Here is a 26,971-nt window from a genome sequence, read left to right on the forward strand (position 1 = left end):
CTATTTACTGTAAGTGGAAAGGAAGGCAAACCTGCAGCTATGAGAGGAGGTGGGAACAGAAAGAATGGCAAGCAACCAAGCTGTGATACCACACTATTTTTAAATTAGCTCCAGCAAAAGAGAGAAAGCAAAGGAGGTTGGGGAGGGGAAGATGAGGGAAAAGCGGTTGGAGAAGGGAAAATAAAAGTTGAAAAGAGGATGGGGCACAACAAAGGGGAAATGGGCTGGAGAGGGGTGGAAACCTGACCCTGCTGTCTTGCACCTTCAAAAAAAAAAAAAAGGAAAAAGCAAGGCACACTGTGTAGGAAGAAGGAGGAACAACAACACAAAAGGTGCAGAGGGAAGGGAGAGACGATGGGAAAGAGGAGAAGTCGGGCAATATTCAACATTTCCTGTAAACACCACAGCTGCAAAATTCCTCTGCATGTGTTAATTTACCTTCTCTGTAGGTAAGAACCACCAAGGTGAGCCCCTGTAGATGGCATCTATCGACCTACACAAAAGGTGCATTGGTGCCTTTGAGTTATCAGAAAATGCTTAGTGAGCCCCCAACTCACGACCCTGGACACTATTTAAAGCAATTAAAAGTCCATATTATAGTCATAAATAGGGTTCTGGGGGGCTGTGTTTGTGAATTACTCACACACACCCCCAGCACAACATGTAAAGAAAGTATGTAATCTCTTAACCTTACTCACACCCTCCCATCCCACAAGTTAAACAAACAGAACCTGAGTCACCAAAGCTTGTAAGCTGTGAGTCCATACTGTCTATGCAGCAGCGCTGTGGCAATTGTGGGGTTAAGCAGCGCCCACGTTTCAGCACTGATTGGAAGGAGGGAGGTGTGGAAGCGTTTGCTGTTTCTGCGGGCAGTGCAGGAGCTTCGGCTGTCTCCCACCCTTACCCTTACCTCAGTGCTTCCCAGTACCTGCCCTGCACACACACAAGCAGCATCGAAGGGAGCACAACATGGCAGATATTGAGAGCAGCTTTGACGATTCCTCTTGCTTCTCTCCTCAGAGTCCAGGCTCCCTGTTGACAACCAAAAGGCGGAGCAAGGAGACCACGATCACTGTAAGTAAGAACCAAATGCTAGCTCGGGGGCATTAGCAAGCAGGTTGCCATGGAAACACAGCCAGCAGAACAGAGATGATGCAGTGGACTAGGAATGTAAACATGAAGTTTAACACTGATTTTGCAGAAGTTATCATCAGATTTACAGTTTAGCTTTTGTTCTTGAGACACTAATCACAGTTATAATTCTGGCTCGGTCTACCCTGAACCCCTGAAGCGTAGGAGGAAAGCAGAGACCCTGCAAGGGGAGCCTGGAGAGCACAGAGAAAGGAGGCGAGATTAAGAGACCCTTGCAAGGAAAGACTAGGCAAGGGACAGTGAGAAAGGAGTATGAGCATGTATAGAAAGAAAAAATGCAGAGCCACCTGCAGGGTAAAACACTGGGGCAGGGGAATATAAAGAAAGAGAGCAGAGACACTGGCAGTTGGAGAGATTGTGGAAGGGAATGTTCAGAGAGAGGAGGAGAGCTGAGACGTCTGCAGGGAAAGAGACTGAAGCAGGAAAAAAAAAAAGAGGAGACAGTCACAGGATTAAAAAAAGAAGAAGGAAGGAACAGGATCAGGAAGATACAGAGAAAACAGGAGAGAGTAGAGCTTTGCAAGGATCAGGAACATATAGAGAAAGGAGAGCAGAGACCCCTGCAAGAAGACAGCCGGGGAGGCCAGGAGCAAGAGTCTCTAAACTAGAAAGAGAAACAGCAAAGAGACTGGGAAAGGAGTATTCACAGAGAGAGAGAGATGCCTGCATGGAGAAAAAGTGAGGCAATAATTTACAGCTGGAGAGTGCAGAGGGAGGAAGAAGGCAGAGACACTTGTACCCCCCCCCCCAAAAAAAAAACCAACAACCCCCCCCCCCCCCCAAAAAAAACCAAAACAGTGACTGGAGTATAAACGGTCAAATCAGGAAAGAGCATGGGGAAAGGAGGTGGAGGTGGACTGCATACAGTAGGTCAGGGTTTGATTACAGTGCTGTATAAATAGGCAGTATTTGCTTTTGTTGTAGATTTGCTTTTTAATTGCTCTCTGAAGCTTGATGCAAAGAAAGTCTTCACATGCAGAGTTTTGTTAAGCAACCCGCAGGGTATTAATTTTAGCAGCTCTAGGTTATTCTTTGTGATGCACTGTACAAATCTGATGAAGTGGACTTTTTTTTTTCCTGGAAAGCTCATGCCTTCATCAATTGGTTAGTCTATAAGGTGCCAAGAGTCTGCCATTTCTGCTACTGTACAATCGTATCTGTTACATGCCCACCTCATGCATATACCTGTGTAGATAGTGCAGAGTTCAGACAGGATTCTTTGCAGGTTGTGATACTTGCTATTGGACCAGCATAAGAATTATCTAAAGATGAAGTTGTCCTTGTGCTTTCAAAATTAGAAACACCAAAGATCTCTAGGGACATTCATATGTAAACCGCCTTGATGCACTTGACGAAGGAAGCATCTCAAATAAATTTACTAAACAGCACTACTGTGTTAGCGCATGCTAATACGCATTAATGCATGTTACTGCAGGTCGCATTTGAAGCAATGGGATCTATTTAGTAATAATATTCACTAATGGCATTAGCAGTAAGGATGGGCTGTCCTTTGTGATGAAATGTCATTCATCGATAATAGTGCACACGCTTCTTAGAGAGTGAGCACTGTGAGGAAATAGGACGCACTTCTCTTAAATAAAAAATGCCCCCTTCTTGAAGAAAAGTACATCCTTTTTATACATAGGGCCAAATTCTATAAATGATGATGAAAATTTGGCACTCAGCCTGCAAAGAGGTGGGATAAGGTGGGATACAAATGCAACAAATAAATTCTGTAAAGGGATAGGCACTCTATAGAATAGCATCGCGTGCCGAATTTGGTGCTCAGCTTTGGGTGTGAGGACTTGCAGATGAAACCTGGTGTAAATCCCGTTGCGCAAATTGTGTGTGTGTGTGTGTGTGTGTGTGTGTGTGTGTGTGGATATCCATGTTATGTACATGTCTGTGGGGCATGTTTGTATGTATTGGCTCTGTGTGTCCAGAAGAGCAGTGAAAACGGAAGAGGTAGTTTGAAAGGAGAATCCACCTCCCCCCACCCCTACACACACATAGGCATGAGAGCAGCGTTCTAAAATCAATGCTCTGCAAAAGACCTTGATCCCAGCATTGACATCCCCCCAGATGGACTCCCCCCCCCCAATACCATCCATCCTCCGATTATGGCCTCCCCATGAAACCTTTCAATTGACGACTCCCCTGTGGCATACAGTCCCCCTAATCAAGGCATTCTTTGTGGCCCCTACATGTGGGCAACTGCTCAACACATAGCAGCCAAACCTAGGCCTAATCTCCCAGGCTCAACAGATGTAAACGACATGCTCATCCCACTAGCCTCCCACTCCTTGACTCACTCCCTATGCTTGCTGGAGTCTCTAGGGTTTAGTGGGGTGGAAGCGATGCCCAGTTGCTCCTTCCTTATGCTTGAGCCATCCACAATGGCCACCATTACCTTTAGTAGTTATATCAAGGATGGCCAAAACCTCTAGCATGCTTCTTTGCAGGTGATATCCAACATAGAAACATTGGGAAACAGAGAAAAATATAGTCAGATAAAGACCATATGGTCTATCCATTCTGCCCATCCATGCCATCTACTCTCCCCGTCAGTCCCTTAAAGATCCTGTGTACTTGTCCCAATTGAATTCAGATACTATTTTTGTCTTCACCACTTCCACCAGGAGTTTGTTCCACGAATTCACCACCCTTTCTGTGAAGAAGTGTTTCCTCCGGTTACTTCTGAGTCTATCCCCTTCCACTTTCATCCTATGCCCCCTTATTCCAGAGCTTCTTTTCAGTTGAAAAAGACTTAACCCCTCTGCATTTATGCCGCATAAGTATTTAAATTTCTCTATAATATCTCCCCTCTCCCACCTTTGTATACATATTGAGATCTTTAAGTCTGTCTTCATTCCTGAAGGAAAAGTCCATTGATCGTTATTAAATTTTGGGTTTTTGCCAGGTTCTTGGGGCCTGGATTGGCCGCTGTCGGAGAGAGTGCTGGGCTTGATGGACCTTTGGTCTTTTCCCAGCGTGGCAGTGCTTATGTACTTATGTACTTCATATATTTTATGGCAAAGACCACTGATCATTTTAGTAGCTGCCCTCTTGTTTATATCTTTTGAAGGTGCAGTCTCCAACTTATTGCCTATATAGATTGTGATCATCCAGATAACTCTAGTTTCAAGAATGGTTTGGATAAAATAGTGACTTGGTTAGATAATTATCCTTTTAAATCAAATCCTACTAAGTGTAGGGCAATACAGGTTTTCTTTCTGTTCCCGCAGTGTCACCAACTATACTGGGTCATACTTTGTCCATTGAGACATCTGTCAAAATCCTGGGCATCACTTTAGATTCTAAATTACCTTTTGAGCAACACATTGCATCAGTCATTAAAAGTTGTTTTGCTTGATTCAAAATACTGCTATCAGACTTATTTGACACTGTGGATCATAATAGCATGCTTACTAGCTTGTCAGAAACAGGTATCAGTGCACAGTATTTACATAGTTCAAACCCTATTTGTTAGATAGACAACAATCAACTCTGTTCAGCAATATCACGAACATGTCACCTTGGGCATTAAACTGCAGGATGCCACAGGAATCCATAGTCACCTATTTTATTTAATATCTACCTCAAGTCTATCTGTACGGCTTTGGTTAATAGATACAATTCTATATTTGTGCTGATGATATGCAGCTACTTATACCCATTGAACCAGATCTAGCCAGAGTTTGACTAAATTGACTGCCTATCTAATAGCAACTCAGGAATGGGCGAAAAACAACAAACTGTGCCTGAACCCAAGCAAAACAGAGATTCTGTGGTTTTGTAACACAAGTGGACAAGCACCTGACTTAAAAAATACCTTTAAGGAAGTTTGAACTCCCCTTAAAATCACCAGTCAGGAATCTTGGGATACTGCTAGACTCGTTACTTTGGTCCCACAAGTTCTATCATGTGCGGCAACTACGAAGTCTCTCTCCATATATTGAAAAGCCAAGACTGACCACAGTGGTCCATGCTATGATAATCATCATGACTATACTATTGCAATGCCCTGTCAAACTAAAAAGAGTTTGCGCCTAGGTGTCGTTGTAGACAATACACTGAAATTTTCTGCCCAGTGTGCAGTGGTGGCCAAAAAAGCAAACAGAATACTAGGAATTATTAGGAAAGGGATGGTAAATAAGACCAAGAATACTGTAATGCCTCTGTATTGCTCCATGGTGCAACCTCACCTTTAGTATTTTGTTCAGTTCTGGTGGCCGTATCTCAAAAAAGATATAGCGGAATTAGAAAAGGTTCAAAGAAGAGCGGCCAAAATGATTAAGGGGATGGAACTCCTCCCATATGAGGAAAGGCTAAAGAGGTTAGAGCTCTTCACCTTGGAAAACAGACAGCTGAGGGGAGATATGATTGAGGTCTACAAAATCCTGAGTGGTACAGAATGAGTAGAAATGACTAGGGGACACTCCATGAAGTTACATGGAAATACTTTTAGAACAAATAGGAGGAAATATTTTTTCACTCAACATAGTTAAGCTCTGGAACTTGTTGGCAGAGGATGTGGTAACATTGGTTAGTGTATCTGGGTTTGAAAAAGTCAGTTCCTGGAGCAAAAGTCCATAGTCTGCTATTGAGATGAACATGGGAAAGCCACTGCTTGCCCTGGGATTGGAAGCATGGAATGCTGCTACTATTTGGGTTTCTGCCGGGTACTTGTGACCTGGATTGGCCACTGTTGGAAGCAGGATATTAGACTAGATCGACCACTGGTCTGACCCAGTATGGCAATTCTTACGTTCTAAAATGCTGCAGCACAACTGATAGAAGGCTGCCAGTGGCATGATCACATCACACCCATCCTGCAAAAACGACACTGTCTACCAGTATCTTACAGGGCTAAATTTAAATCTCTATGTGTGATTTTCAAGTTTCTCAGACAAAATGGACAAAGTACACCTTTTACACACCTTTTGAGTCCTCTAAGTTCCTCTCATAGAGCATCACTATCTGTACCCTCACCAAATAAATTACACAATGTGATACCCACATGTGAGCTTTCTCAGGCGCTGTCCCAATCCTCTGGAACTTACTCCTACAGGAGCTACACTGACTTCAAGCCTACGCTTACTTCTGGAAGCAGATAAAAGCTCGGATGTTCTCCCAAGCCTTTAATACACGTGGTGACTGACTATTCACTCACTTTACACCTGGACTAGCTTGCTTCACACCCTGTAACTTAGACCAGTTCCTCATGTCTTATTCAACTGTACATTTAATTTGCCTTCATTTTAGTTACCCATCCATTTATCCCAGTTGACTTTGTTCAACTCATCTTGTCCCCTCTATATATCTCGACTGCACTTGCCCCCTAGGCTACATAGTAAGATGTTTCATTGTATTATAAAAATAGCATTAGCATCATATCTATGTTATTTGAATGTTCTAATGTGTGCCTATTATGTGTTTCATTGGTAGCATTTTGATATTGCATCATATCTATCGTATCTATGTTATATGAATGTCCTTCCATGCTGTCTATTACAGTATCATTTGTATTATACTGACATTTATCATATTTCTGTTATATGATTGTTCTACAGTGCTGTTAAATGTGTGTATCTATTTCTGATACTGTTATCATGTTAGTCCTATTACTAGGTCTTAATTTGCTATTTTCAAGTTGACCTCATTGATTGTATTTATATTTATATTCAGTCATTTTACTACTGTTATGCTATTAACAAAATTGTAACTTTTATGTTAAACTGTATCTGTTGTACACAGCCTTGGGTGAATCTCTTCATAAAGGTGGTTAATAAATCCCAATAATAAATCAAATAAATACATTTAAAATGTGATCATCTGACCCCATTATTGAAAGAAGCACACCAGTTATCTTGTCTTATTGAATGAAATATAAAATCTTGGTTTCAGCCCATAATGCATTTTATTCAGTCCTACCTAAGACTATACGAACAGCCTTACTGGGACAGATTGAAGGTCTATCAAGCCCAGTATAGTGGCCAGTTCAGGTCACAAGTACCTGGCAAGATCCCAGAGCAGTAAAACAGTGTCCATCCTAATAATGGCTTATGGACTTTTAGGAAATTATCCAACCCCTTTTTAAACCTGCTAAGCTAACTGCTTTTACCACATTCTCTGGCAACAAATTCCAGAGTTTAATTATTCATTGAGTGAAGAAATATTTTCTCCTGTTTGTTTTAAATGTACTACTTAGTAGCTTCCTTGCATGCCCCCTAGTGCTAGTATTTTTGGAAAGAGTAAACAAGCGATTCACTTCTACCCATTTTACTCCACTCAGTATTTTATAGACATTTATCATATCTCCCTTCAGCCGTCTTTTCTCCAAGTTGAAGAGCCCTAGCCGCTTTAGTCTTTCCTCTTAGAGAAGTCATCCCATCCCCTCATTTTCGTCACTTAGAAAAGTGGTGACCAGAATTGCGCACAGTATTTGAGGAGCGATAGAAAGGCATTATAACATTCTCAGTTTTGTTTTCCATTCCTTTCCTAATAATTCCGAACATTCTATTTCCTTTCTTAGTCGCCGCTGCACACTGAGCACAGGGTTTCAATGTATCATCAACGATGACACCCACAGAACTCAGTCTCATTTTCCTCATATACAACAGAAGCAATAAGCGATTGCAGAGACATTTGTGCCCTCTAAAAAAAACTTGTGGTTACATAAGTACCATATACCAAAGGAGTGCAATATAAAGGAGAAGTTATCAATGTGGGCTACCGTTAAGATGTATTTTACATTAACCCCTGTTAGGACCCTCTTTACTAAGCTGCACTAGCATTTTTAGCACTCGCTAAATGCTAGAGACACCCATAGGACTATATGGGTGTCTCAAGCGTTGAGCGCATGCTAATTTTTAGGACGTGCTGAAAACACTAGCGCACCTTAGTAAACAGGGCCCTTAATTGCATAAAATGGGACCTGTACTAAAATAACACGAGTTAGTAGCAGGGGCGTAGCCAGACTTCGGCAGGAGGGGGGTCCAGAGCCTGAGGTGAGGGGGCACATTTTAACCCTCCCTTGGTGCCGGCGCCCCCCCCCCCCGCCATTTTAACCCCCCCCCCCCCCCATTTTTGACTTCCCTGCTGCCACCACCACCTTTGACCCCCCCCAGCGCCAACCCTTTCGACCCCCCGCCGCCGCAAACCATCCCCCGCCGCCGTCGGGTACCTCTTCTCTGGCACGGCCGTGTTGCTGATCTGCAAGGGCAGACTTCTGTTTCTGTGAGTCTGACATCTTGCACATATGTGCAGGACATCAGACTCACAGAAACAGAAGCCTGCCCTTGAAGATCAGCAACGCGGCCGCGCTGAAGAAGAGGACCGGCTGGCGGGGGTTGGGGACCCCCGCCAGCAAAGATACCTGACGGCGGCGGGGGAGGGTTGGTGGCGGGAGGGGAGTTCGAAGGGGTTGGCGGCAGGGGGGCCAGGGCTAAATCTACGGGGGCCCATGCCCCCGTGGCCCCACAGAGCTATGCCCCTGGTTAGTAGTAAAATAACAAGTCCGAGTAGCTCACATTGATAATTATGCCCCTTTAAGGTGTTAATAGAGGTGGGAAGTTATCAACATGAGCTACTGTTAAGATGTTTTATTTTACTGTTAACCACAGTTATTAGTAAGTAGGTCCCATTGCATAAAATGGAATCTGTGCTAAAACAGCACGAGTTAGTGGTAAAATAACACGTCTTAATGGCAGCCCACGTTGATAACTTCCCCTCTTAAACAAACAGTGTACGCTTTCTAAAGTGCCTCTACCTTAGTGTTTCCCAAACTGTAGGTCGGGGGGGGGGGGGTCACAAAATCTGCATTTGGGATCATGACAAGGGTGGGCTCCGCATAGGTGCATCATTATTGTGCACCTCTGGAGGGGTCACACAGCTTTATTTGGCCGCAATCATGGAGTCAGGGCCACAAAAATTTGATAAATAAATAATGAGGCCCTTTTACTGAAATGCACTAGAATCTGGAATTAACGTGTGATAATGCCGGCTTTTACTGCACACTAAGCCCAGATTTAATGCAGCACTTTTGGGGGAGGGGGGGGTTTAAATATATTTTATTGCGGGTCATGTGCTTATGTTGTCATTAGCATGCAGTACCTGCATAGAGGTAACACAGGAACACTTACTGCCTCCTGTTTAGGAGGCGCTAAATGCCCCCACGTTAACATTGCGTTATCCAGTTAGCACGTGCTAATCTGCCCGTGACACACCCCCTCTGAAAAATATTTGTAAAAAAATTGATAATACATGTGGTAGTGCACAGAAGCAAGCAAAATACTGCAAAACGCTTTAACGCATTTCTAAGGTAGCCTGTCTGTGTGCGCTAACTGCGCAGTAAGATCTTAATATCCATATGACTAAAACAACACCAAGATGACTAAAACTAAAGGCATGCACTGCTTGCTTCCATTGTATGCAAACAGATCTCATGCATATTTATGGTGGAAATCTTAAAAAATTGGACTGGGTTGTAGCCCTCCCCTGGTTTAAAACAATGTTAAATATATGTGACAAAAGAAAAAAATATATAAATATTTTGCATTGTCATACTGTCTGCACAAGAAAGCTTTGCGAAAAGAGTAAATAAGCAGCAGCTCAGTGTGAACTCATACTAAAATTGATAAATGAATTGTCTGTGTATTGTACAAGTTTATATGTAAAAAAACAAAAAAGGACGTTGAAAAAAACAGGTTGCCATGGTAACAAGCATGGCACCAAGAGTAGCATTTCCTGAAATGTCTGTGCTAGGTACGTAGCTAAAAAAAGGAACAACTGAGATAACATAAAATAAAACACTGTTCAGCAGAATGATACATGATAAAACAAAGATACAATTGTACTAGGTTGTGTGTGAACACTCATTTGTACAAAGACACTATTTATCAATATTTAATATAGATTTTGAGAATCATGGATGACTGTGATGAGCTAGTAAAATACACATATCAATATCCAGAGTATTTTTCTAGCAAAGAAAGGTGCCAGTACTCAAATGCCAGGCTATCCTTCAGAAGGGGGTGATCACTGAAGGACCTATCCTACAATAGGTAGGGCCCCTGCAACCAGCCATAGAATTTATGAAAAGGCAGTACTGGTGTGCAGAGCCTGGGCTCTTTCATTAATATTTGGGGACAATGGAAAAGGTGTCAGTACTCAGTACACCCGAGTAGCCCCTGAAAAAAAGCCCTGTCAATATAACATATTTGTCAGCAAGAACCATTAGGCATATTGTGTAAAAATAACCACTAGTCCCAAAAATAGCCATCCATGCAAACATAGAGCTGATAAAATGATTTTTAATCTCCATGCATTGCTGATGGATGTGTCAAAAAACTGATAGAAATAGGAGGAAGGAAGGACAGGGGAGGGAAAGGGGGGGGTGGAAGGGGTGAGGGAAAGAAGGACAGAGGACAAATGGAGAGGAGGGAGGAGTGGGGCTTGGGAAGAAGGGAGGGTTTGAGGATGGGATAGAGTGGAGTAGAGTGGTAGGGGCCAAGTGAGAAAAGAAACTGGAAACAGGGGAAATGGAGGGAACAAAGAAGTGGAGAGGAAGGAAGAGGAGGAGGGAGGAAAAGTAGAAAAAGGGAAGAGGAAAGGGAAAAGAAAGGAAGAGGAGAAGAAGGCAAAGAAAAGGGGAGGGGAAAGGAAAAGGAAGGGGAGAAAAAGAAGGAGAAGGAGTGAGCAAGAAAAAAGGGAAAAGGGAGGCAAAGAAAGGTAGAGAAGAAAGAGAGGAAAGAGAAGGAGAAGAAAGGAGAAGGTAGAGAAGGATGAAGGAAGGAGGAGAGAGGGATGGGGAGGAAAAATGGAAAAGGGAAAAGAAGGAAGGAGAAGGAAAAAGGTAGAAACAGGGAGATTAAAATGGGAGGGGAGGAATAAGGGGAAGGGAAGAAAGGAGGCATTGTTTAACAAGTGCACAAATGATTTCAGTTAGAATCCATGTTTGGATATATTGCCTCTTTTTTGCACCTCTGTTTACCCTAGTTGAAAGGAGGGACAGGGAAAAACATGATAGAGATGTTGAAATATATCAACAAATCTTTTTCAGAGACAGGAAAGTGGTTGAACTAAAGACATGATTTGAGGTTGCAGGGTGGTAGACTTAAGAGTAACATCAGAAAATATTTTGTCGTGGAGAAGGTGGTGGATGCCTGGAATGCCCTCCTAGCGGAGGCGATGGCAACAAAAATAGCAACAGAATTCAAGAACGCATGGAATGAACACAGAGGATCTCTATACGGAAACAGGATGAAATCAAACAAAACATAAGTGATTTCATGGTTGTTGCTGTGTTATGTGGAGGAGTGGCCTAGTGGTTAGGGTGGTGGACTTTGGCCCTGAGGAACCGAGTTCGATTCCCACCTCAGGCACAGGCAGCTCCTTGTGACTCTGGGCAAGTCACTTAACCCTCCATTGCCCCTTGTAAGCCACATTGAGCCTGCCATGAGTGGGAAAGCACGGGGTACAAATGTAACTAAAATAAATGATGGGCAGGTGCTTGGACAGTAGTTGGGAAGTAAGACCAGCACAAGGACCAATTGGAGTTTTGTATTTTTGCTCGGTTCATTATACTTTTTTTTAACCTATGGCTTATATTTGTATTCTTCCAGTGGAGAGTTCCTTAATTTGATTAGATATATTGTGATAGCTGTGGGGGAGGGGACTGGGCGGGATGTGGGCTTTGATTGGGTTAGGGGAATTATGGAACTGGACAGAGGGAGGGGTGTGAATGGCAGGGGATGTATGGGATGTTGGTCTGTGTGTTGATGTGGCTTGTGTATTTTTGGGATGTTAGGGTGGGTATGGGGTGGGGATTCCTGGGAGGGGGGCTGTTTCTTTGGGGGGGACTGTGGGATGGGGGGGACTCCATGTCATTGGGTAGCATTCAGTTTATGTTTGTATGATTGTGCTCCTGCTGCACTTGTACTAGGAAGGTCTAGCTGGGGTGCTGCAGTCTCCAGTTTATTTTGTAATACTGTTGTCTATAAAACTACTGAAGCGCTGGTATTTTTGGGATGGGTGACCTGCACGTAACCACCTTGAATGTGGACAGGATTCATTGTCCTGTAAAGCGCACGAAGATCTTAAATTATAGTTAGTGTTTGAAGGTGGATATTTTGTTATTGCAGGAAACACATTGCACCAATTTGGAACATAACAAATTAAAGAGGGATTGGGTTGGGGAGCTGGCATTTGTATCCTACAATGGCAGACAGTGAGGGATCTCAATTCTAATTCATAAAAGGGTGGATTTCTTGAGGCATAAGATTATATCTGACCTGGATAGTCGTTTTGTGATTTGGATGGGAGAGCTTATGGGGAAGCGCATGGTGCTGTGTTCGATCTATGCCCCAAATGTATATCCTCATAAATTTTTTCCCACCCTGTTGGCTGCTCTGGCCCCGTTACAAGACTACCAGTTGGTAGTGAGTGTGGTTTTTAATAAAATGTCTGACCCACTTGTTGACTGTAAACCTCCAAAAGCGTGCCCAAGGGGATTGGAGGGGAGGGGAGTTAATTTCCCTGTGCATGAACTGGTCCTCTTGGATATCTGGTGAGTGCTTCATCCGGATGATCGTAATTACACATTTTTTTCTCATTTCCACAAAGTACATGCTCGTCTGGATTATATCCTCCTCTCCTCTTCCCTTCTGTTGACTGCAAATGGTGGCAGACGTTGACGATGCAGTGGTGTCCAGTCATGGTATGGTGTGGGTGGACTTAAGCCTCTCTTGGGGACAGTCCTCTGAGGAGTGGCGGATGAATCCCATATTATACATGGATTCAGATTTTCAGGCATTCTTGGAATGGAACCACTTCCTCGGAGATAATGATGCTGGGGAGCCTGACCCCGTTGTGTACTGGGAAGTGGGCAAGGCGGAACTACGCGGGAAGATCATAGAGTATACTGTGCATACTATAAAAGCACGAGAGCAGGAACGTCTTGTGCTCTTGCAACAGCGTCATTCCATACCAGCTTCTCTAACCAGCCTCCTTGGGGGTTGATTCATGCTGCTCCTCGGGGCTGAGTTTTTGGGTCCGCCATGACTTCTTCTTGATGGGAACTCTGGGTCATGGCAGGACTGTCCTTCCGGGTACCATGTGGGAGATCCATGCATGACGTCAGACACCATCCCTTCATCAGCGGGATCCTGCTGTCTCATTCAGAGCTGCAGCAACGGCTCTGGACACCTTGGTTTCCTGTGAGTTGCTCATTTGATTCTGTTTTCCTCTGACCCATGCCTGGTATCTGACTCCTCCTGTCTGATGCCTGATCTGACCTACACTCCACTCCCGCTGACCTCCATACCCTTCTGACCCTGCCCGACTGTTTTGAAGTCCAACCAGCTGCCCAAACCCGGGGGCTCAACTGTTGGGGAACGGCAGTTGGTTAGGGTCTACGTCGGCTCTGTCTCCAATCCTTGGGGATGGCCCGAGAGCTCACCTCTCTCCAGGGCATGACACTTAGGAAACAAATAAATCTGATCTTAAATCAACAAGCAGTGCGTGATATTCAGCTGTATAACCTTCACCATTGGGGAAATTAAGCGGGTAGGCTCTTGGCCACATTGGTCAGGAGTAAGGCTGCCAAGCAAGTCATTACCAGGATAAAGACTGCTTCTGGTGTAAAGTCCACTTGGGAGTCTGAGATTCAGGATGTGTTTGTGGATTTTTACCAGTCTTTATACGACAAGACTTCTTGTGATGTGGCTGGGAGAGAGGAGTTTTTTTTTAGAGCATTTCAGCTTCCATCCTTGTTTCTGGATCAAATGCAGAGCTTCAGTGCACTAGTTTCTGGGACTGAGATTCAAGAAGCACTCAAGCATTTTAAGTTAGCTAAGGCTCCTGGCCTGGATGGTCTGGGGCCTGAATATTATAAGATTCTGGGGATTAACATCATTGATCCTTTCCAAGCACTATGTTGGCTCTGGGCAGCCCACAGGTACCTTGATGCTTGCTAGCATTGTGGTACTACCCAAGCCTGGCAGAGATATGGAGCTTTTGGGCTCTTATCGCCCCATCTCCTTTTGGCTACTTAGTCATGATTGAAACAGGTCTAGCCAAAAATGTTTTAATTTTGGCCCTAGACATTTTTTTTTTTCCATTATTGCAGAAAAAGTCTATTTGTCCCACCCAAAACACGCCCCCAACACCCCCTTGAAATTTGGAGCAAAACCTCTAAAATTGGGGTGTTGAAAATTGCAACTTGGATGTTTGTGAGAGAAAAACATCCTGCGATCGTATGATGTTTTTTTTTTTTTTTACATTTTTTTTATTTTGAAAATGATCCCCAATATGTATATTTAGTAAAACATATCGGGTCAATATTCAAAGTGATTTAACTGACCAGAAATGGCTCCTGACTGGTTAAATCACTTGTTCAGTGCTAATTGCTCATTTTCAGCAGTACCTAACCGGTTAATGCCACTGAAAATGTCCAGTTAATGCTAACTGAAAACCAGCTATTTTGGGGCATTTGGGGTAGAGCCAGCACTTGGCCAGTTAAGGTAACTGCATAAATAGGACCGTATAAAAGTCAGTCCTATCTTTATGTAGTACACAAATAGAGAGAGTAATACAGCATACACAGAAAGTATACAGACAAAAAAAGCAATTCTGGGCCTTCAAGACTGGGACAATTGAAATTCTTTATTAATGACCTGACACGGGCTGTGTTTCGGCGTAAAACAATGCCTGCCTCAGGGGTCTGGCGGGATTGTGGGTTTTGACAACGAGGTCTTTCTGGATCAAGATACTCACAGAAGACCAGGCTGTGTACCTGCTGCTGACATCAGGCAGAAAGAAGGATTTATCACAGAGAGGTTGTGCTGCCCACTTTAACTCTGACTTCAGCATGTACCCCTGGCTGGTGGGGCTCGTTCAAGGGCAAAGCCACACACTTGGCGCTTGGAGCATTCTGGGACCCGTAGTTCGTCTGCCGGCAGAACACAGCCCGTGGTGCGTCAGTCTCTTCGTTGCAAGGAAAGACAGAAAGGGATGAAGGCCCAGTATTGCTTTTTTTGTCTGTCTATCTTTATGTAGTGCCACATAACTGGTTAAGTGCAGAATATTACGCTTAACTGCCTATGCTTTAGTCAGTTCTGCAAACCCAGAAATTCAATGCTGAAGCCTGGACATGGTCCAACATAGAATTTCTGGACATAATGGTAACTGCAGTCAGCGAAACACCGAGCGCTGCTGGCCGAGTATTGGGTCCTATATGAGGACAACTACCAAACAAACAGAACCCAACATCACAAATCTGTGGGAGATGTCTTTAAATAGTTTCCAAATCTTGGGAAGGATTGCCAACAAAAGTGGTATGGCAGAAAGTCGACTCTACATGAAAGTAGGTGAAGTCATGTGTGCCGCAGGGATCTTCATTGACAGCTGTAGTTTTCCATGTTTATATGCAGCCAATAGCTAACTCATTAACAATGCATAGATACAAATGTTTTTTTTCACAGATGGTATACAAATTATTATTTCTCTCTCAAACAAACCCTCAGCCCTAAAGCTCTCCGGATTTCTTGTTTTCAAATAGTAACCAACTGGATTCAGCTGTTCATTTAGTACTGAATCTAAAGAAAACAGAAGTCCTCTGGTTGAATTTGGGAGGTCATCAACCCCCAACAAATTCAATAGTAATACTGTGGTTACAGATTCCTGTTCTATCAGTGGTTCACAGTTTGGAAGTAAAAATTAATAATTAGATGTAATGCAAAGAACAAATAGTTGGTTCTCAGTATCTCTTTCTGTAAATGTAGGCAACTGTGCAAACTGAGAGGGGTTTTGGATCCCCAGAACTTTCGATTGGTGCTGCAGTCTTGTCTTGAAATTCTTCAATTATAGTAACATTCTGTTCCTGGGTCTACCTAAAAATCTTGAGGGCTCTTTAGATTATACAAATTGTGAAAGCTCAGTTTATATCTGTATGTTCCTTATGTGGACATGATAGACCATATTGAGAGCAGTTTCGCTGTCTGCTTGTAACACAAATTGGGCTGTTTGATTTTTTTTATCTTTTATCAGAGGAAAAGGCCAGAATGGACGTCCAAATCCCAATTTGCAAAGGCAGAAGAGGGACATCCAACACTGCAGTGTGTTCAAACAGCAAGAGGGCGTGATCTGGACATACTTTTCGGTTGGAACTAGGGAGGGCTTGAAATGTGGACATCCAACAGCGATTACCAACGAGGAAGAAACGTCCATGTTTAAAAGAAGGATGTTTTTATGTAGACCTGTGTCAGGGATATCCAGGTTACAGAAAGGTGCTCTAAATGAGCAGTTGTCCACTGGAGGAATTAAGGCATGACACCTCCTTAATCCCCCAGTGGTTACTGTCCCCCTCCCTGTCTCCTGAAAGTGAAACCAGAAGGGGATACCAGGCTGTATGACAGCTTCAGGTATTATTGGCATTCTGAACAGAGCAGGAAGCAGATTTGAGGAGTAGCCTAGTGGTTAGATGGACTGCAGATCAAGGAACCCAGGTACAGTAGCTATTTTTCTGTTCCCTGGAAGGCTCACAATTACAAAAAAAAAAAAGAGTTCAAGTGGGATTTTAACCTGGGTCCCTTGGTTTATAATAAAGTCTACTGCATTAACCACTAGGCTTCCCCTCTGTTCTACACAGATGTCTGTGTGGCCATTTTCTAAGAATGCTGCTATACAGACATCCATGTCCTTTCTTTCCCTTCCCCCTCCACCAGTTCAAAATTTGGACATTTCAATTTGTAAAATGGCTATAAGAACATAAGTGTTGCCATACTGGGACAGACCGAAGGTCCATCAAGCCCAGCATCCTGTTTCCAATGGTGGCCAATCTAGGTTACAAGTACCTGGCAAGTTCTCAAAACAGTACAATATATTTTATGCTGCTTATCCTAGAAATAAGCAGTGGATTTTCCCCAAGTCCATCTTAATAATGGCTTATGGACTTTCTTTTAGGAAGCTATCCAAACCTTTTTTTAAATCCCGCTAAGCTAACTGCTTTTACAACATTCTCTGGCAAAGAATTCCAGAGTTTAATCATAGGGAAGTCGTCCCATCCCCTTGATCATTTTTGTTGCCCTTCTTTGTACCTCTTCTAATTCCACTGTATCTTTTTTGAGATGCGGTGACCAGAATTGCACACAGTATTCGAAGTGTGGTCGTACCATGGAGCGCTACAAAGGCATTATAATGTCCTCATCTTTGTTTTCCATTCCTTTCCTAATAATACCTAACATTCTATTTGCTTTCTTAGCCGCCGCCGCACACTCAGCAGAGGGTTTCAATGTATCATCATCGATGACATCTAGATCCCTTTCCTGGTTGGTGACTCCTAATGTGGAACCTTGCATCATGTAACTATTGTTCAGGTTCCTTTTTCCCACATGCATCACTTTGCACTTGCTCACATTAAACATCATCTTCCATTTGCATGCCCAGTCTTGTAAGATCCTGATGTAATTTTTCACAATCCTCTTGTGATTTGACAACTTTGAATAACTTTGTGTTGTCAGCAAATTTAAATACCTCACTAGTTACTCCAATCTCTAGATCATTTATAAATATGTTAAAAAGCAGTGGTCCCAGCACAGACTCCTGGGAACCCCACTATCTACCCTTCTCCATTGAGAATACTGACCATTTAACCCTACTCTCTATTTTCTGTCTTTTAACCAGTTTTCCATCTACAATAGAACACTACCTCCTATCCCATGACTCTCCAGTTTCCTCTGGAATCTTTCAGAAGGTACTTTGTCAAATGCCTTTTGAAAATCAAGATACACAATATTAACCGGCTCACCTTTAACCACATGTTTATTCACCCCTTCAAAGAAATGTAGTAGAATGGTGAAAGACAACAGGGCAGTCTATCTGCAAGATCCAAGATGGAGACACAAAAAGCAGAACAGATGAAGAAATCTATATGAAGATGAATTTATTCAACCAACAATGCCCGACACAGGCCGTGTTTCGCCCATACATGTGCTGCCTCAGGGGCAAATTATGTTGAGAACTGGATACCTCTTCACATATTTGCTGTAATTCATATGACTGCAATCATATGACGAGGGAATCCACACAATGGATCGGTGAATCCTCCAGCATCATTGCTAAAACAGCATTGGTTGGTGAAGACCGAAGCAAAGAATTAATTTAATCTCTCCGTTATGGCCTTGTCATCCGTGAGTGCCCCCTTTACCCCTCGGTCATTTATCAGTCCAATTGATTCTTTTGCCGGCTTCTTGCTTCTAATATACCTAAAAAAGATTTTACTATCAGGCTCATTTTTGATGGACGTCCAAAAAGTGACATAAATCGGCATTTGGACATCCATTTCACAGAAACGTCCAAATTGGTATAATCAAAACCTCATTTTGGACGTCTTTCGCCAAAGTCCGTCAGAAGGATGTCCAAATCTCAAGGGGGAGTATCAGGGGTGTGTTCAAGGCGAGGATTGGGCGTTCCTAAGACTTGGACGTCTTTGAGCCATAATGGAACAAAGCAAAAACGTCTAGCACTAAAACTTAGACATTTTGAGCTAGACCTGTTTTTATTACAAATAAGGCACAAAAAGGTGCCCCAGATGACCACTGGAGGGAATCAGGGATGACCTCCCCAGTGGTCACTAACCCCCTCCCACCCCCAAAAAGTGTGTTGAAGAACATTACTTGCCAGCCTCTATGCCAGCCTCAGATGTCATACTCAGGTCCATGACAGCAGCGTGCAGGTCCCTGGAGTAGTTTAGTGGACTTCAGACAGGTGGACCCAGGCCCATACCCCCACTACCTATTACACTTGTACAGGAAACTGTGAGCCCTCCAAAACCCACCAGAAACCCAATGTACCCACATATAGCTGCCCCCTTCACCCATAAGGGCTATGGTAGTGGTGTACAGTTGAGGGTAGTGGGTTTTGGGGGGGATTTGGGAGGCTCAGCACACAAGGTAAGGGAGCTGTGTACCTGGGAGCATTTCATGAAGTCCACTGCAGTGCCCCCTAGGGTGCCTGATTGCTGTCCTGGCAAGTCAGGGGGACCAGTCTACTAAAAATGCTGGCTCCTCCTACGTCCCAATGGCTGGACTTTGGACATTTAGACTTGAACGTTTTTTTTTCGAAAATGGCAGAAAATCAAAGCCATCCAAATCGCAAAACATCCAAATCATAGGACATCCATGGTATTTTCGAACACAAAAGATGGACGTCCATCTTTTTTAAAAATGACCTTCTCCCCACTTCGGAATTTGAACGTCTTTGTAAAACGTCCAGATTCTGACTTAGACGTTTCTTTCGAAAATGCCCCTCCATGTGTTTTTGCCTCAAATGCAATCTCATTTTTCAAAGTCCCTCTTTGCCTTATCAGTGCTTTGCATTTGACTTGCCATTCCTTATGCTGTTTCTTATTATTTTCAGTCGGATCCTTCTTCTGTTTTCTGAAGGATTTTCTTTTAACTCTAATAGCTTCCTTCACCACATTTAAATATGTGTGTGTCCCAGATAGTATACTCCATTATCTGGGACACACACATATTTATATGTGTATTTCTCTCTCTCTCTCTCTCTCTCTCTCTCTCTCTCTCTCTCTCTCTATATATATATATATATATATATGTATGTATATTTTACCTTTTGCTGTATACTTTCTGTACATATGAAAGTTTGTGTTTGTTAATACAGAGCTTTTTATTGACTCCTGATGCAGGTCAGGTGGCCGAAACACAGTTCCATGTCGAATTGTGCCTTGTTTTGATTATAGCACCATTTACTGAGTGGATTCGTTGTCATCTTCACTGTGTTTGATTGCTGCTAGCTGTGTGTACCAGTGTGGCCACACAGGGTGCAAGGGAAATTGGGTGTGAAAATTGTGTCCTTCCATTGGCTTCCCTTGCCAACATGTCAAAAGTGGGCAGAGTGGGGGTATGCTGGTAGTTTTTGGGGGCATGTAGCATAAGGTGAGTTCCAGGCTTGCTATGCTCCTAGCTTGATATACACAATGTAATATTATGTTAACAACATAACAATAGTAAAATGACCAAATGTAAGCATAAAATGCAATCAATGAAGTAAACTTGAAAACAAGTAAATTTAATGCAATGACTTGATATAGCATCAGAAAGCACTATATAGCATTAAAATAACAAATATGATAAATCTCAGCAGAATGAAAATGGGCCCTAAAGTGACTGGTTTAGGAACTGGTTGAGTGGAAGGCGATGAGTGTAGTGGTAAATGGAGCTCATTCTGAGGAAAAGGATGTTACCAGTGATATGCCACAAGGTTCGGGTCATGGACCAGTTCTTTTTAACATTTTTGTAAGCAATATTGCTAAAGGGCTGTCTGGTAAGATTTGCCTCTTTGCAGATGATACCAAATCTGTAATAGGGTAGACACTCCTGATGGTGTGGATAACATGAAGAAGGACTTAGGGAAGCTAGAGGAATGGTCTGGAATTTGCAGCTAAAATTTAATGCTAAAAAATGCAGGGTTATAAATTTTGGGGTGCAAAAACCCGAAGGAACAGTACAGTTTAAGGGGTGAAGAACTTTTGTGCGTGAAAGAGGAGCAGGACCTGGGTGTGATCCTATGTGATGATTTTAGGATGCCCAATCAGATAGAAAAGTTGATGGCGAACGCTAGAAGTATGCTTGGGTCATTGGGAGAGGAATGGCCAGTAAGAAAAAGGAGGTGATGATGCCCCTGTAGAACACTCTGAGACCTTATTTAGAATTACTGTGTACAATTCTGGAGAACGCACCTTCAAAAAGATATAAACATGACTCCTGGCTGCACAATTGTTGCAATGACCACACTAGGAACAGTGGAACGGAAAGTCTGTTAAAAACAGAAATATTTTTCAGGTTACTATTCAAAAAGATATAAACAGGATGGAGTCTGTCCAGAGGGCCGTAGTGGTCTTTGTCATAAAGCGTGTGGGGACAGACTTAAAGATCTCAATATGTATACTTGGGAAGAAAAGTGGGAGAAGGGAGATATAATAGAGACATTTAAATACTTATGTGGCATGCACAGGAGGCGAGTCTCTTTCAGTTGAAAGGAAGCTCTGGAATGAGGGGGCATAGGTTGAAGGTGAAAGGGGACAGACTCAGAAGTAACCTGAAGAAATACTTGCCAGCTGATTTTCGAAAGAGATCGCCGCCCATCTTCCGACACAAATCGGTAGATGGGCGGCGATCTCCTGAATCCGGCCAAATCAGCATAATCAAAAGCCGATTTTGGGTGGCTTCAACTGCGTTCCGTTGTGGGGCTGGCAAAAGTTCAAGGGGGCGTGTCGGCATGGTAGTGAAGGCGGGACGGGGGCGTGGTTAAGAGATGGGCGTCCTCACCCGATAATGGAAAAAAGAAAGCCGGCCTTCACGAGAATTTAGTCCGCTTTATTTGGACCCTTTTTTTCAGGTCCAAGTCCCAAAAAACTGCCTGAACTGACCAGATGATCACCGGAGGGAATAAGGGATCACCTCCCCTGACTCCCCCAGTGGTCACTAACCCCCTCCCACACACACACACACACAAAAATTTAAACATTTTTTGCCAGCCTGTATGCCAGCCTCAAATGTCATACCCAGCTCCCTGACAGCAGTATGCAGGTCCCTGGAGCAGTTTGTAGTGGGTGCAGTGCACTTCAGGCAGGTGGACCCAGGCCCATCCCCCCCACCTGTTACACGTGGTAGTAAATGTGAGCCCACCAAAACCCACTGTACCCACGTGTAGATGCCCCCCTTCAGCCCTTAGGGCTATAATAATGCTGTAGAGTTGTGGCCAGTGGGTTTTGGGTGGGATTTGGGGGGCTCAGCACACAAGGGAAGGGTGCTATGCACCTGGAAGCTAATTGTTTTCTTTTTAAAACTTTTTACAAGTGCCCCTTAGGGTGCCCGGTTGGTGTCATGGCACGTCAGGGGGGCCAGTGCACTACAAATGCTGGCTTCTCCCACAACCAAATGCCTTGCATTTCGCCAAAAATACGCTTGGCTCCGCCCCTTCGTGGAGCCGGCCCCGAAGATGGTCGCCCATCAATTTGGCCAGCGCAGTTCGATTATGCCCCTCTTGGTGAATTTGTGGAAGGGCTTCCCGGTGGAAGTGGTCGAGACAAAAGTGGTATCTGAATTCAAGAGAGCTTGGGACAAGTAACATAGGATCTCTAAGGGTGTGATAGGGAAAGTAGATGGCATGGATGGGCAGACTAGATAGGCCATACGGTACTTATCTTCTTGAACCACTCAGATTAGCTATAACAAGAGATGTATTATAGCACTCCATCTAGTTACAGTTTCCCTACAAAAACTAATGTTAAAAGCCAAGCTTTCATTTGTTTCCACCTAGTTGTACATATGGGTCATTATCCAGCCCATGATGGTCAACATTCTTTTTTAAACGCTGCCCACCATTGGCAGAATTAACCCCAGATATTCAGTGCTGGGCCATGCCCAGCCACTTACATTGATTGTCCGAGGCTAATTCCTCAGATGCTAGATGCTGAAGCTTATGTGGGTCCTGGCTGAATATTGGCTGTGACTCGCATAAGATGATTTGCCCCCTCTGATGCCCAGTCCCTCTCTCACCCTCTCCAAAGTAAAGCAGGACCCCCCTGCTGTATCCCCCTCCATCCCCACCCCCAGACAGCAAGCCCCCCCCATTCTCCCCATGGTTGCAGACTTACCTGCTCCTCTTCCCTTGTGGTCCAGTGAGGAAATGCGCAGGAGCAATGCTGACTCACTCCTGCCCACTGCGACTGCCTCCCTGAAATGGTTGTCGCGACCTTTAGGGAGGGGCAGGAGTAGAACACCTCTGCTTTGGGGTTTTGAAAGAAGTAGTAATAAATAGAAATAAAACAAAACAAAGAAAAGAAAATAAGATGATTCCTTTTGTATTGGACTAGCTTAATACATTTTTTTTGATGAGCTTTCGAAGGTAACCCTTCTTCCTCAGCCCCCCCATAAGTTAAGCCCTGGAAACACATGACATAAATACTGCAGGGGTGTAGCCAGACAACAGATTTTGGGTGGGCAAGGGAAAGAAGTCAGTGGGCACCAAGTGTTGTCCCCCCCCCCCCCCCCCCACCAAAAAATATCTCAGATGGTGGGAAAACACTTCTTTCCACCTTGGCAGGCTGCAGCAGGCATGCTGTAAAAAACCAAGCATGTGCAGGTGCCGGTATAGTGGAGAGTGTTGTTTTCGTTACCATCAGGGGGAAGACTTCAGTTGGCGGAGTTTGGGATCCCTAGCAGCTACCGCTGAATGTGTGCTACTGAGCCCTAAGTGGGTGGGCCCTGGCCCACCCGTGGCTACGCCAATGAAATATTGTCCAAAGGAGGTTTACAAACATGCAAGTTAATGAATTGCAAGCAGTAATTAAAACTTCTTCTGTAGTAATGTAGGATATAGGGGGGTAGTAATATTCCAAATCCATTTTTAAGATGGTGCCTGAGGTAGAGATATGGGTGCTAATATTAGACAGAAAGATACTGGCACTGAGAATCCAAAGTTTTGTAGCAGTTCACTCTGCTATCTTCCTTCTCTTTCAGTTCCTCATTCCTTCCTTTCATTCCTATACTCTTTTTTCTTGTACTGACACATTCCCTCCTCTCTAACTTTTTCCCCTCACTAAAATGTTTCCTATGTCACTTACCCCTCTTTTCCTCTTCACTTTAATTCTCCCCTCCCTGCAGTCTCTACCTGTCCTTCTTTTTCTGCTCTCTTCAGCCCAACCACTTCATTCACGCATTAGGAAGTGACATTGCTTTTCATTCTTTTCCAGATAAACTGTGTGACATTCCCACATCCAGACACAATGCCAGAACAACAGCTTCTGAAGCCCAATGAGTGGAGTTACTGTGATTACTTCTGGGTAAGTTATATAGCAGGTGGGGTTTGTGTGATTTGTTTCTGTCAAGTTAGTATATTTGGTTCATGGTAGGTTATATTGTGTGAAGTTGAACCATCACAGCATTATCTTCTATTAGTCATATGGAAGGCTGGGTTCCTGTTGGACTAATACCGTTCCATCATAAAGAATCTTATTGATATTATAGATCAAGTTTTATTGGAAAATAAAATCAGTCATAAATAATTTAATTTTGGAAAGACACAGTGTTCCTCAGTGTTTCAGAGAGTTCAGAACAAGAAGTTGCTGGGAGATAAGGGCGGCCAAAAAAGTCACTCATGAGTATGTCAGCCTGTAGCATTTTTTTAATTCAGTTTCAATCATTTATAGAAAAGTGAAAATGGACATAGCCGCAGGGCCCAGGCTTCTAAAGTAGCTGAGAGAGGTTCTAGGCTAAAGAGGATAGGGCTCTTCAGCTTGGAAAAGAGACGGATGAGGGGAGTTATGATTGAGGTCTACTAAATCCCGAGTGGTGTAGAATCAGTAGAAATGAATCAATTTTTTACTTGTTCCAAAAGGAACTCAATGAAGTTACATGGAAATACTTTTAAAACAAATAGGAGCTAATATTTTTTCACTCAATGAATAGTTAAGCTCAGGAACTCTTTGCTGGAGGATGTAGTAACAGTAGTTAGGGTATCTGGGTTTAAAAAAATGTTTGGACAAGTTCCTGGAGGAAAAATCCATAGAGGGGCATTTTCGATAGAACGTCTAAATCAGAATTTGGACGTTTTACAAAAACGTCCAAATTCTGAACAGGTAAGAAGGTTATTTTCGAAAAGATAGGCGTCTATCTTTTGTGTTCAAAAATGCTATGGATGTCTTGTGATTTGGACATCCTTTTTGTGGCCCATTTTCGAACAAAAGACGTCCAAATGCAAGACATCCAAAATAGAGGAGGAGTGGCTTAATGGTTAGTCCAATAGAGATAGTACCTTATTTCCATTTTCTACATTTATTAACACAGCTACCACACTACTTTATTTTGAACTAATGTCTTGTCTGAAAAGAAGGTGAGCCCTTAGGTCCCGCAAGGCCCCGAAGGACCTCAGAGGACAGCTGTGCAACCCCAAGTCTTCACCCGCGGCGACCGCCGTTCACCGGGGGTTGAGCCCCCAGCTGCAGGCGGCCAACGGGACTTCCGGAACCGCGGGGTTGACGAACTGACCCAGAACCGGACCCGGGAGCGGGCAGGACAGGAAGAAATCAGAGAAGTCCAACAATGGGCCACAGGTCAGGACAGGCGGCTAACAGAGTCGTCCAGAAAACCGGCAACAGGTCAGGGCAGGCGGCTAACAGAGTAGTCCAGGAAACCGGCAACAGGTCAGGGCAGGCGGCTAACAGAGTTGTCCAGAAACAGTCCAGAGGTCAAACCAGGGAGCAAGGGAACGCACTGAAACAGAACACACAAAGACTGGCCTTGGGAAACAGAACCTGAAGCAACGTCCTGTTTCAGCCCCGCTCCTTAAATACTGTCAGCATTCAACCGCCCAGCCCCAGCCGACATGGCCGGCCAATCGGAACCCGGCTACTGAAGAAATCCCTCTGGTTGGTTCCGTTCGGCCTCTCAGGCGGGGCTTCAGGTTCCCGCGCCCGAATGTAGAGAATCGCGTCTCAGCGCCATCCTCCCCGCTGGCGCAAGTACAGACCCCATAGCCGGCGACCGAGAGCCCGGAAGCCGCGATCGCCGGCCTACGGGCTCGGCCCCGGACAGGGCAGCCATTGCCGTGACGAGCCCACGGCTCTCGGCCGCGGCCTCAAGAAGGGCGGCCATCGCCGCAATGGGCATCTGCTCGGCCCCGACTGCACCCGGAACCGGCACCCATCCGGGAAACCATCAGGTAAGCCCTCCATGGCTGCGGGTCCTTCTTCCCGGCCCTTGCTTCCCGCAGAGGAGCTGCCCGAGGGAGCGAGGGATGTGACAACTAAAAATAAAATTAATTTTTTCTACCTTTGTTGTCTGGCCATTTACTTTTTCTAATTGTGTTGGTCTCAGTCTCCTAATTCTGCTTTCCTCATTGTCTTCTTAACTCTCTTGCCAAGATTTCCTGTCCATTTGTCATTTCCTCTCCTTTCTTCTCCTTTTCCTTTCAGCTTTCTTCAATTTAATTTTCTGCCTCTGTCCAGATTTAATTCTTTCCTGGTATACAGTCGTCAATTTCCCATGTTTTTTTTTTTACTATATCTACCTACAGCTTGTCATTTTTTCCCTCACTCTCCCACTTCCATCCAGCCTGAGCCCTCTATTCTCTCCCATCTAGCACCTGCCTTCTCTCTCCTCTTTTTCCTGCAGTTTGGTAACAGGGCCCCTTAGTGCTCTAAACCCATGTTAGGGCTTAGTTCAGTGATTCCGAAGTCGGTCCTGGAGTACCCCCTTGCCAGTCAGGTTTTCAGGATATCCACAATGATTGTGCATGAAATTGAATTGCGTACACTGTCTCCATTGTATGCAAATCTCTTTCATGCATATTCATTGTGGCAAGAGGGTACTTCAGGACCGTTGAGGCCCCTTTATTTGCTATTGTTTCCCAAGAGAGTAGTTCTGACTTCTTACTAAAGATGTCTGCATTTCATATTCTGTTTTTTACCTGAAGCCTCATGCTCACAAAACTGAGGAAACCTTGCACACAATAGACTGTAAAAGAGCAGTGGCTTTCTACATCGGCAGTTCATTCAGTTTTTCTTGTGCATCTATCCTAGCAAATTAGAAACAGCTATTGTTAAAGAACTTCATCAAACTGGTGACTGATTGCATATCACACTTCAGCAGGATTACAGTGAGCAGATTTGGAAAAAGCTTATCACTTGACTGTCTTTGTTCACTTTCCGTTGAAGAGATGTAGAGCAGCAACATGTTCATCCATTCACACATTTACATTACGACATTGTCCGGACAATATCTTCTGAAGAGAGCGT

The 26,971-nt window shown here is 43.9% G+C and overlaps 1 protein-coding gene across 1 annotated transcript in view; it reads left to right on the plus strand.

The window, feature by feature from the left end:
- The first annotated feature begins 893 nt into the window (after positions 1–893).
- GAS7 (growth arrest specific 7) overlaps positions 894–26,971 on the plus strand; it is a 78,542-nt gene continuing 52,464 nt past the window's right edge. Inside the window, exons 1-2 of the mRNA XM_030206325.1 lie at positions 894–1,074; positions 23,930–24,019. Coding sequence (XP_030062185.1) covers positions 970–1,074; positions 23,930–24,019 — 195 coding nt within the window. The 5' untranslated portion in view covers positions 894–969. The remainder of the gene's footprint in view (positions 1,075–23,929; positions 24,020–26,971) is intronic.

This window comes from Microcaecilia unicolor, chromosome 6 (genome assembly GCF_901765095.1).
Source record: "Microcaecilia unicolor chromosome 6, aMicUni1.1, whole genome shotgun sequence".
Lineage (NCBI taxonomy): Eukaryota > Metazoa > Chordata > Amphibia > Gymnophiona > Siphonopidae > Microcaecilia > Microcaecilia unicolor.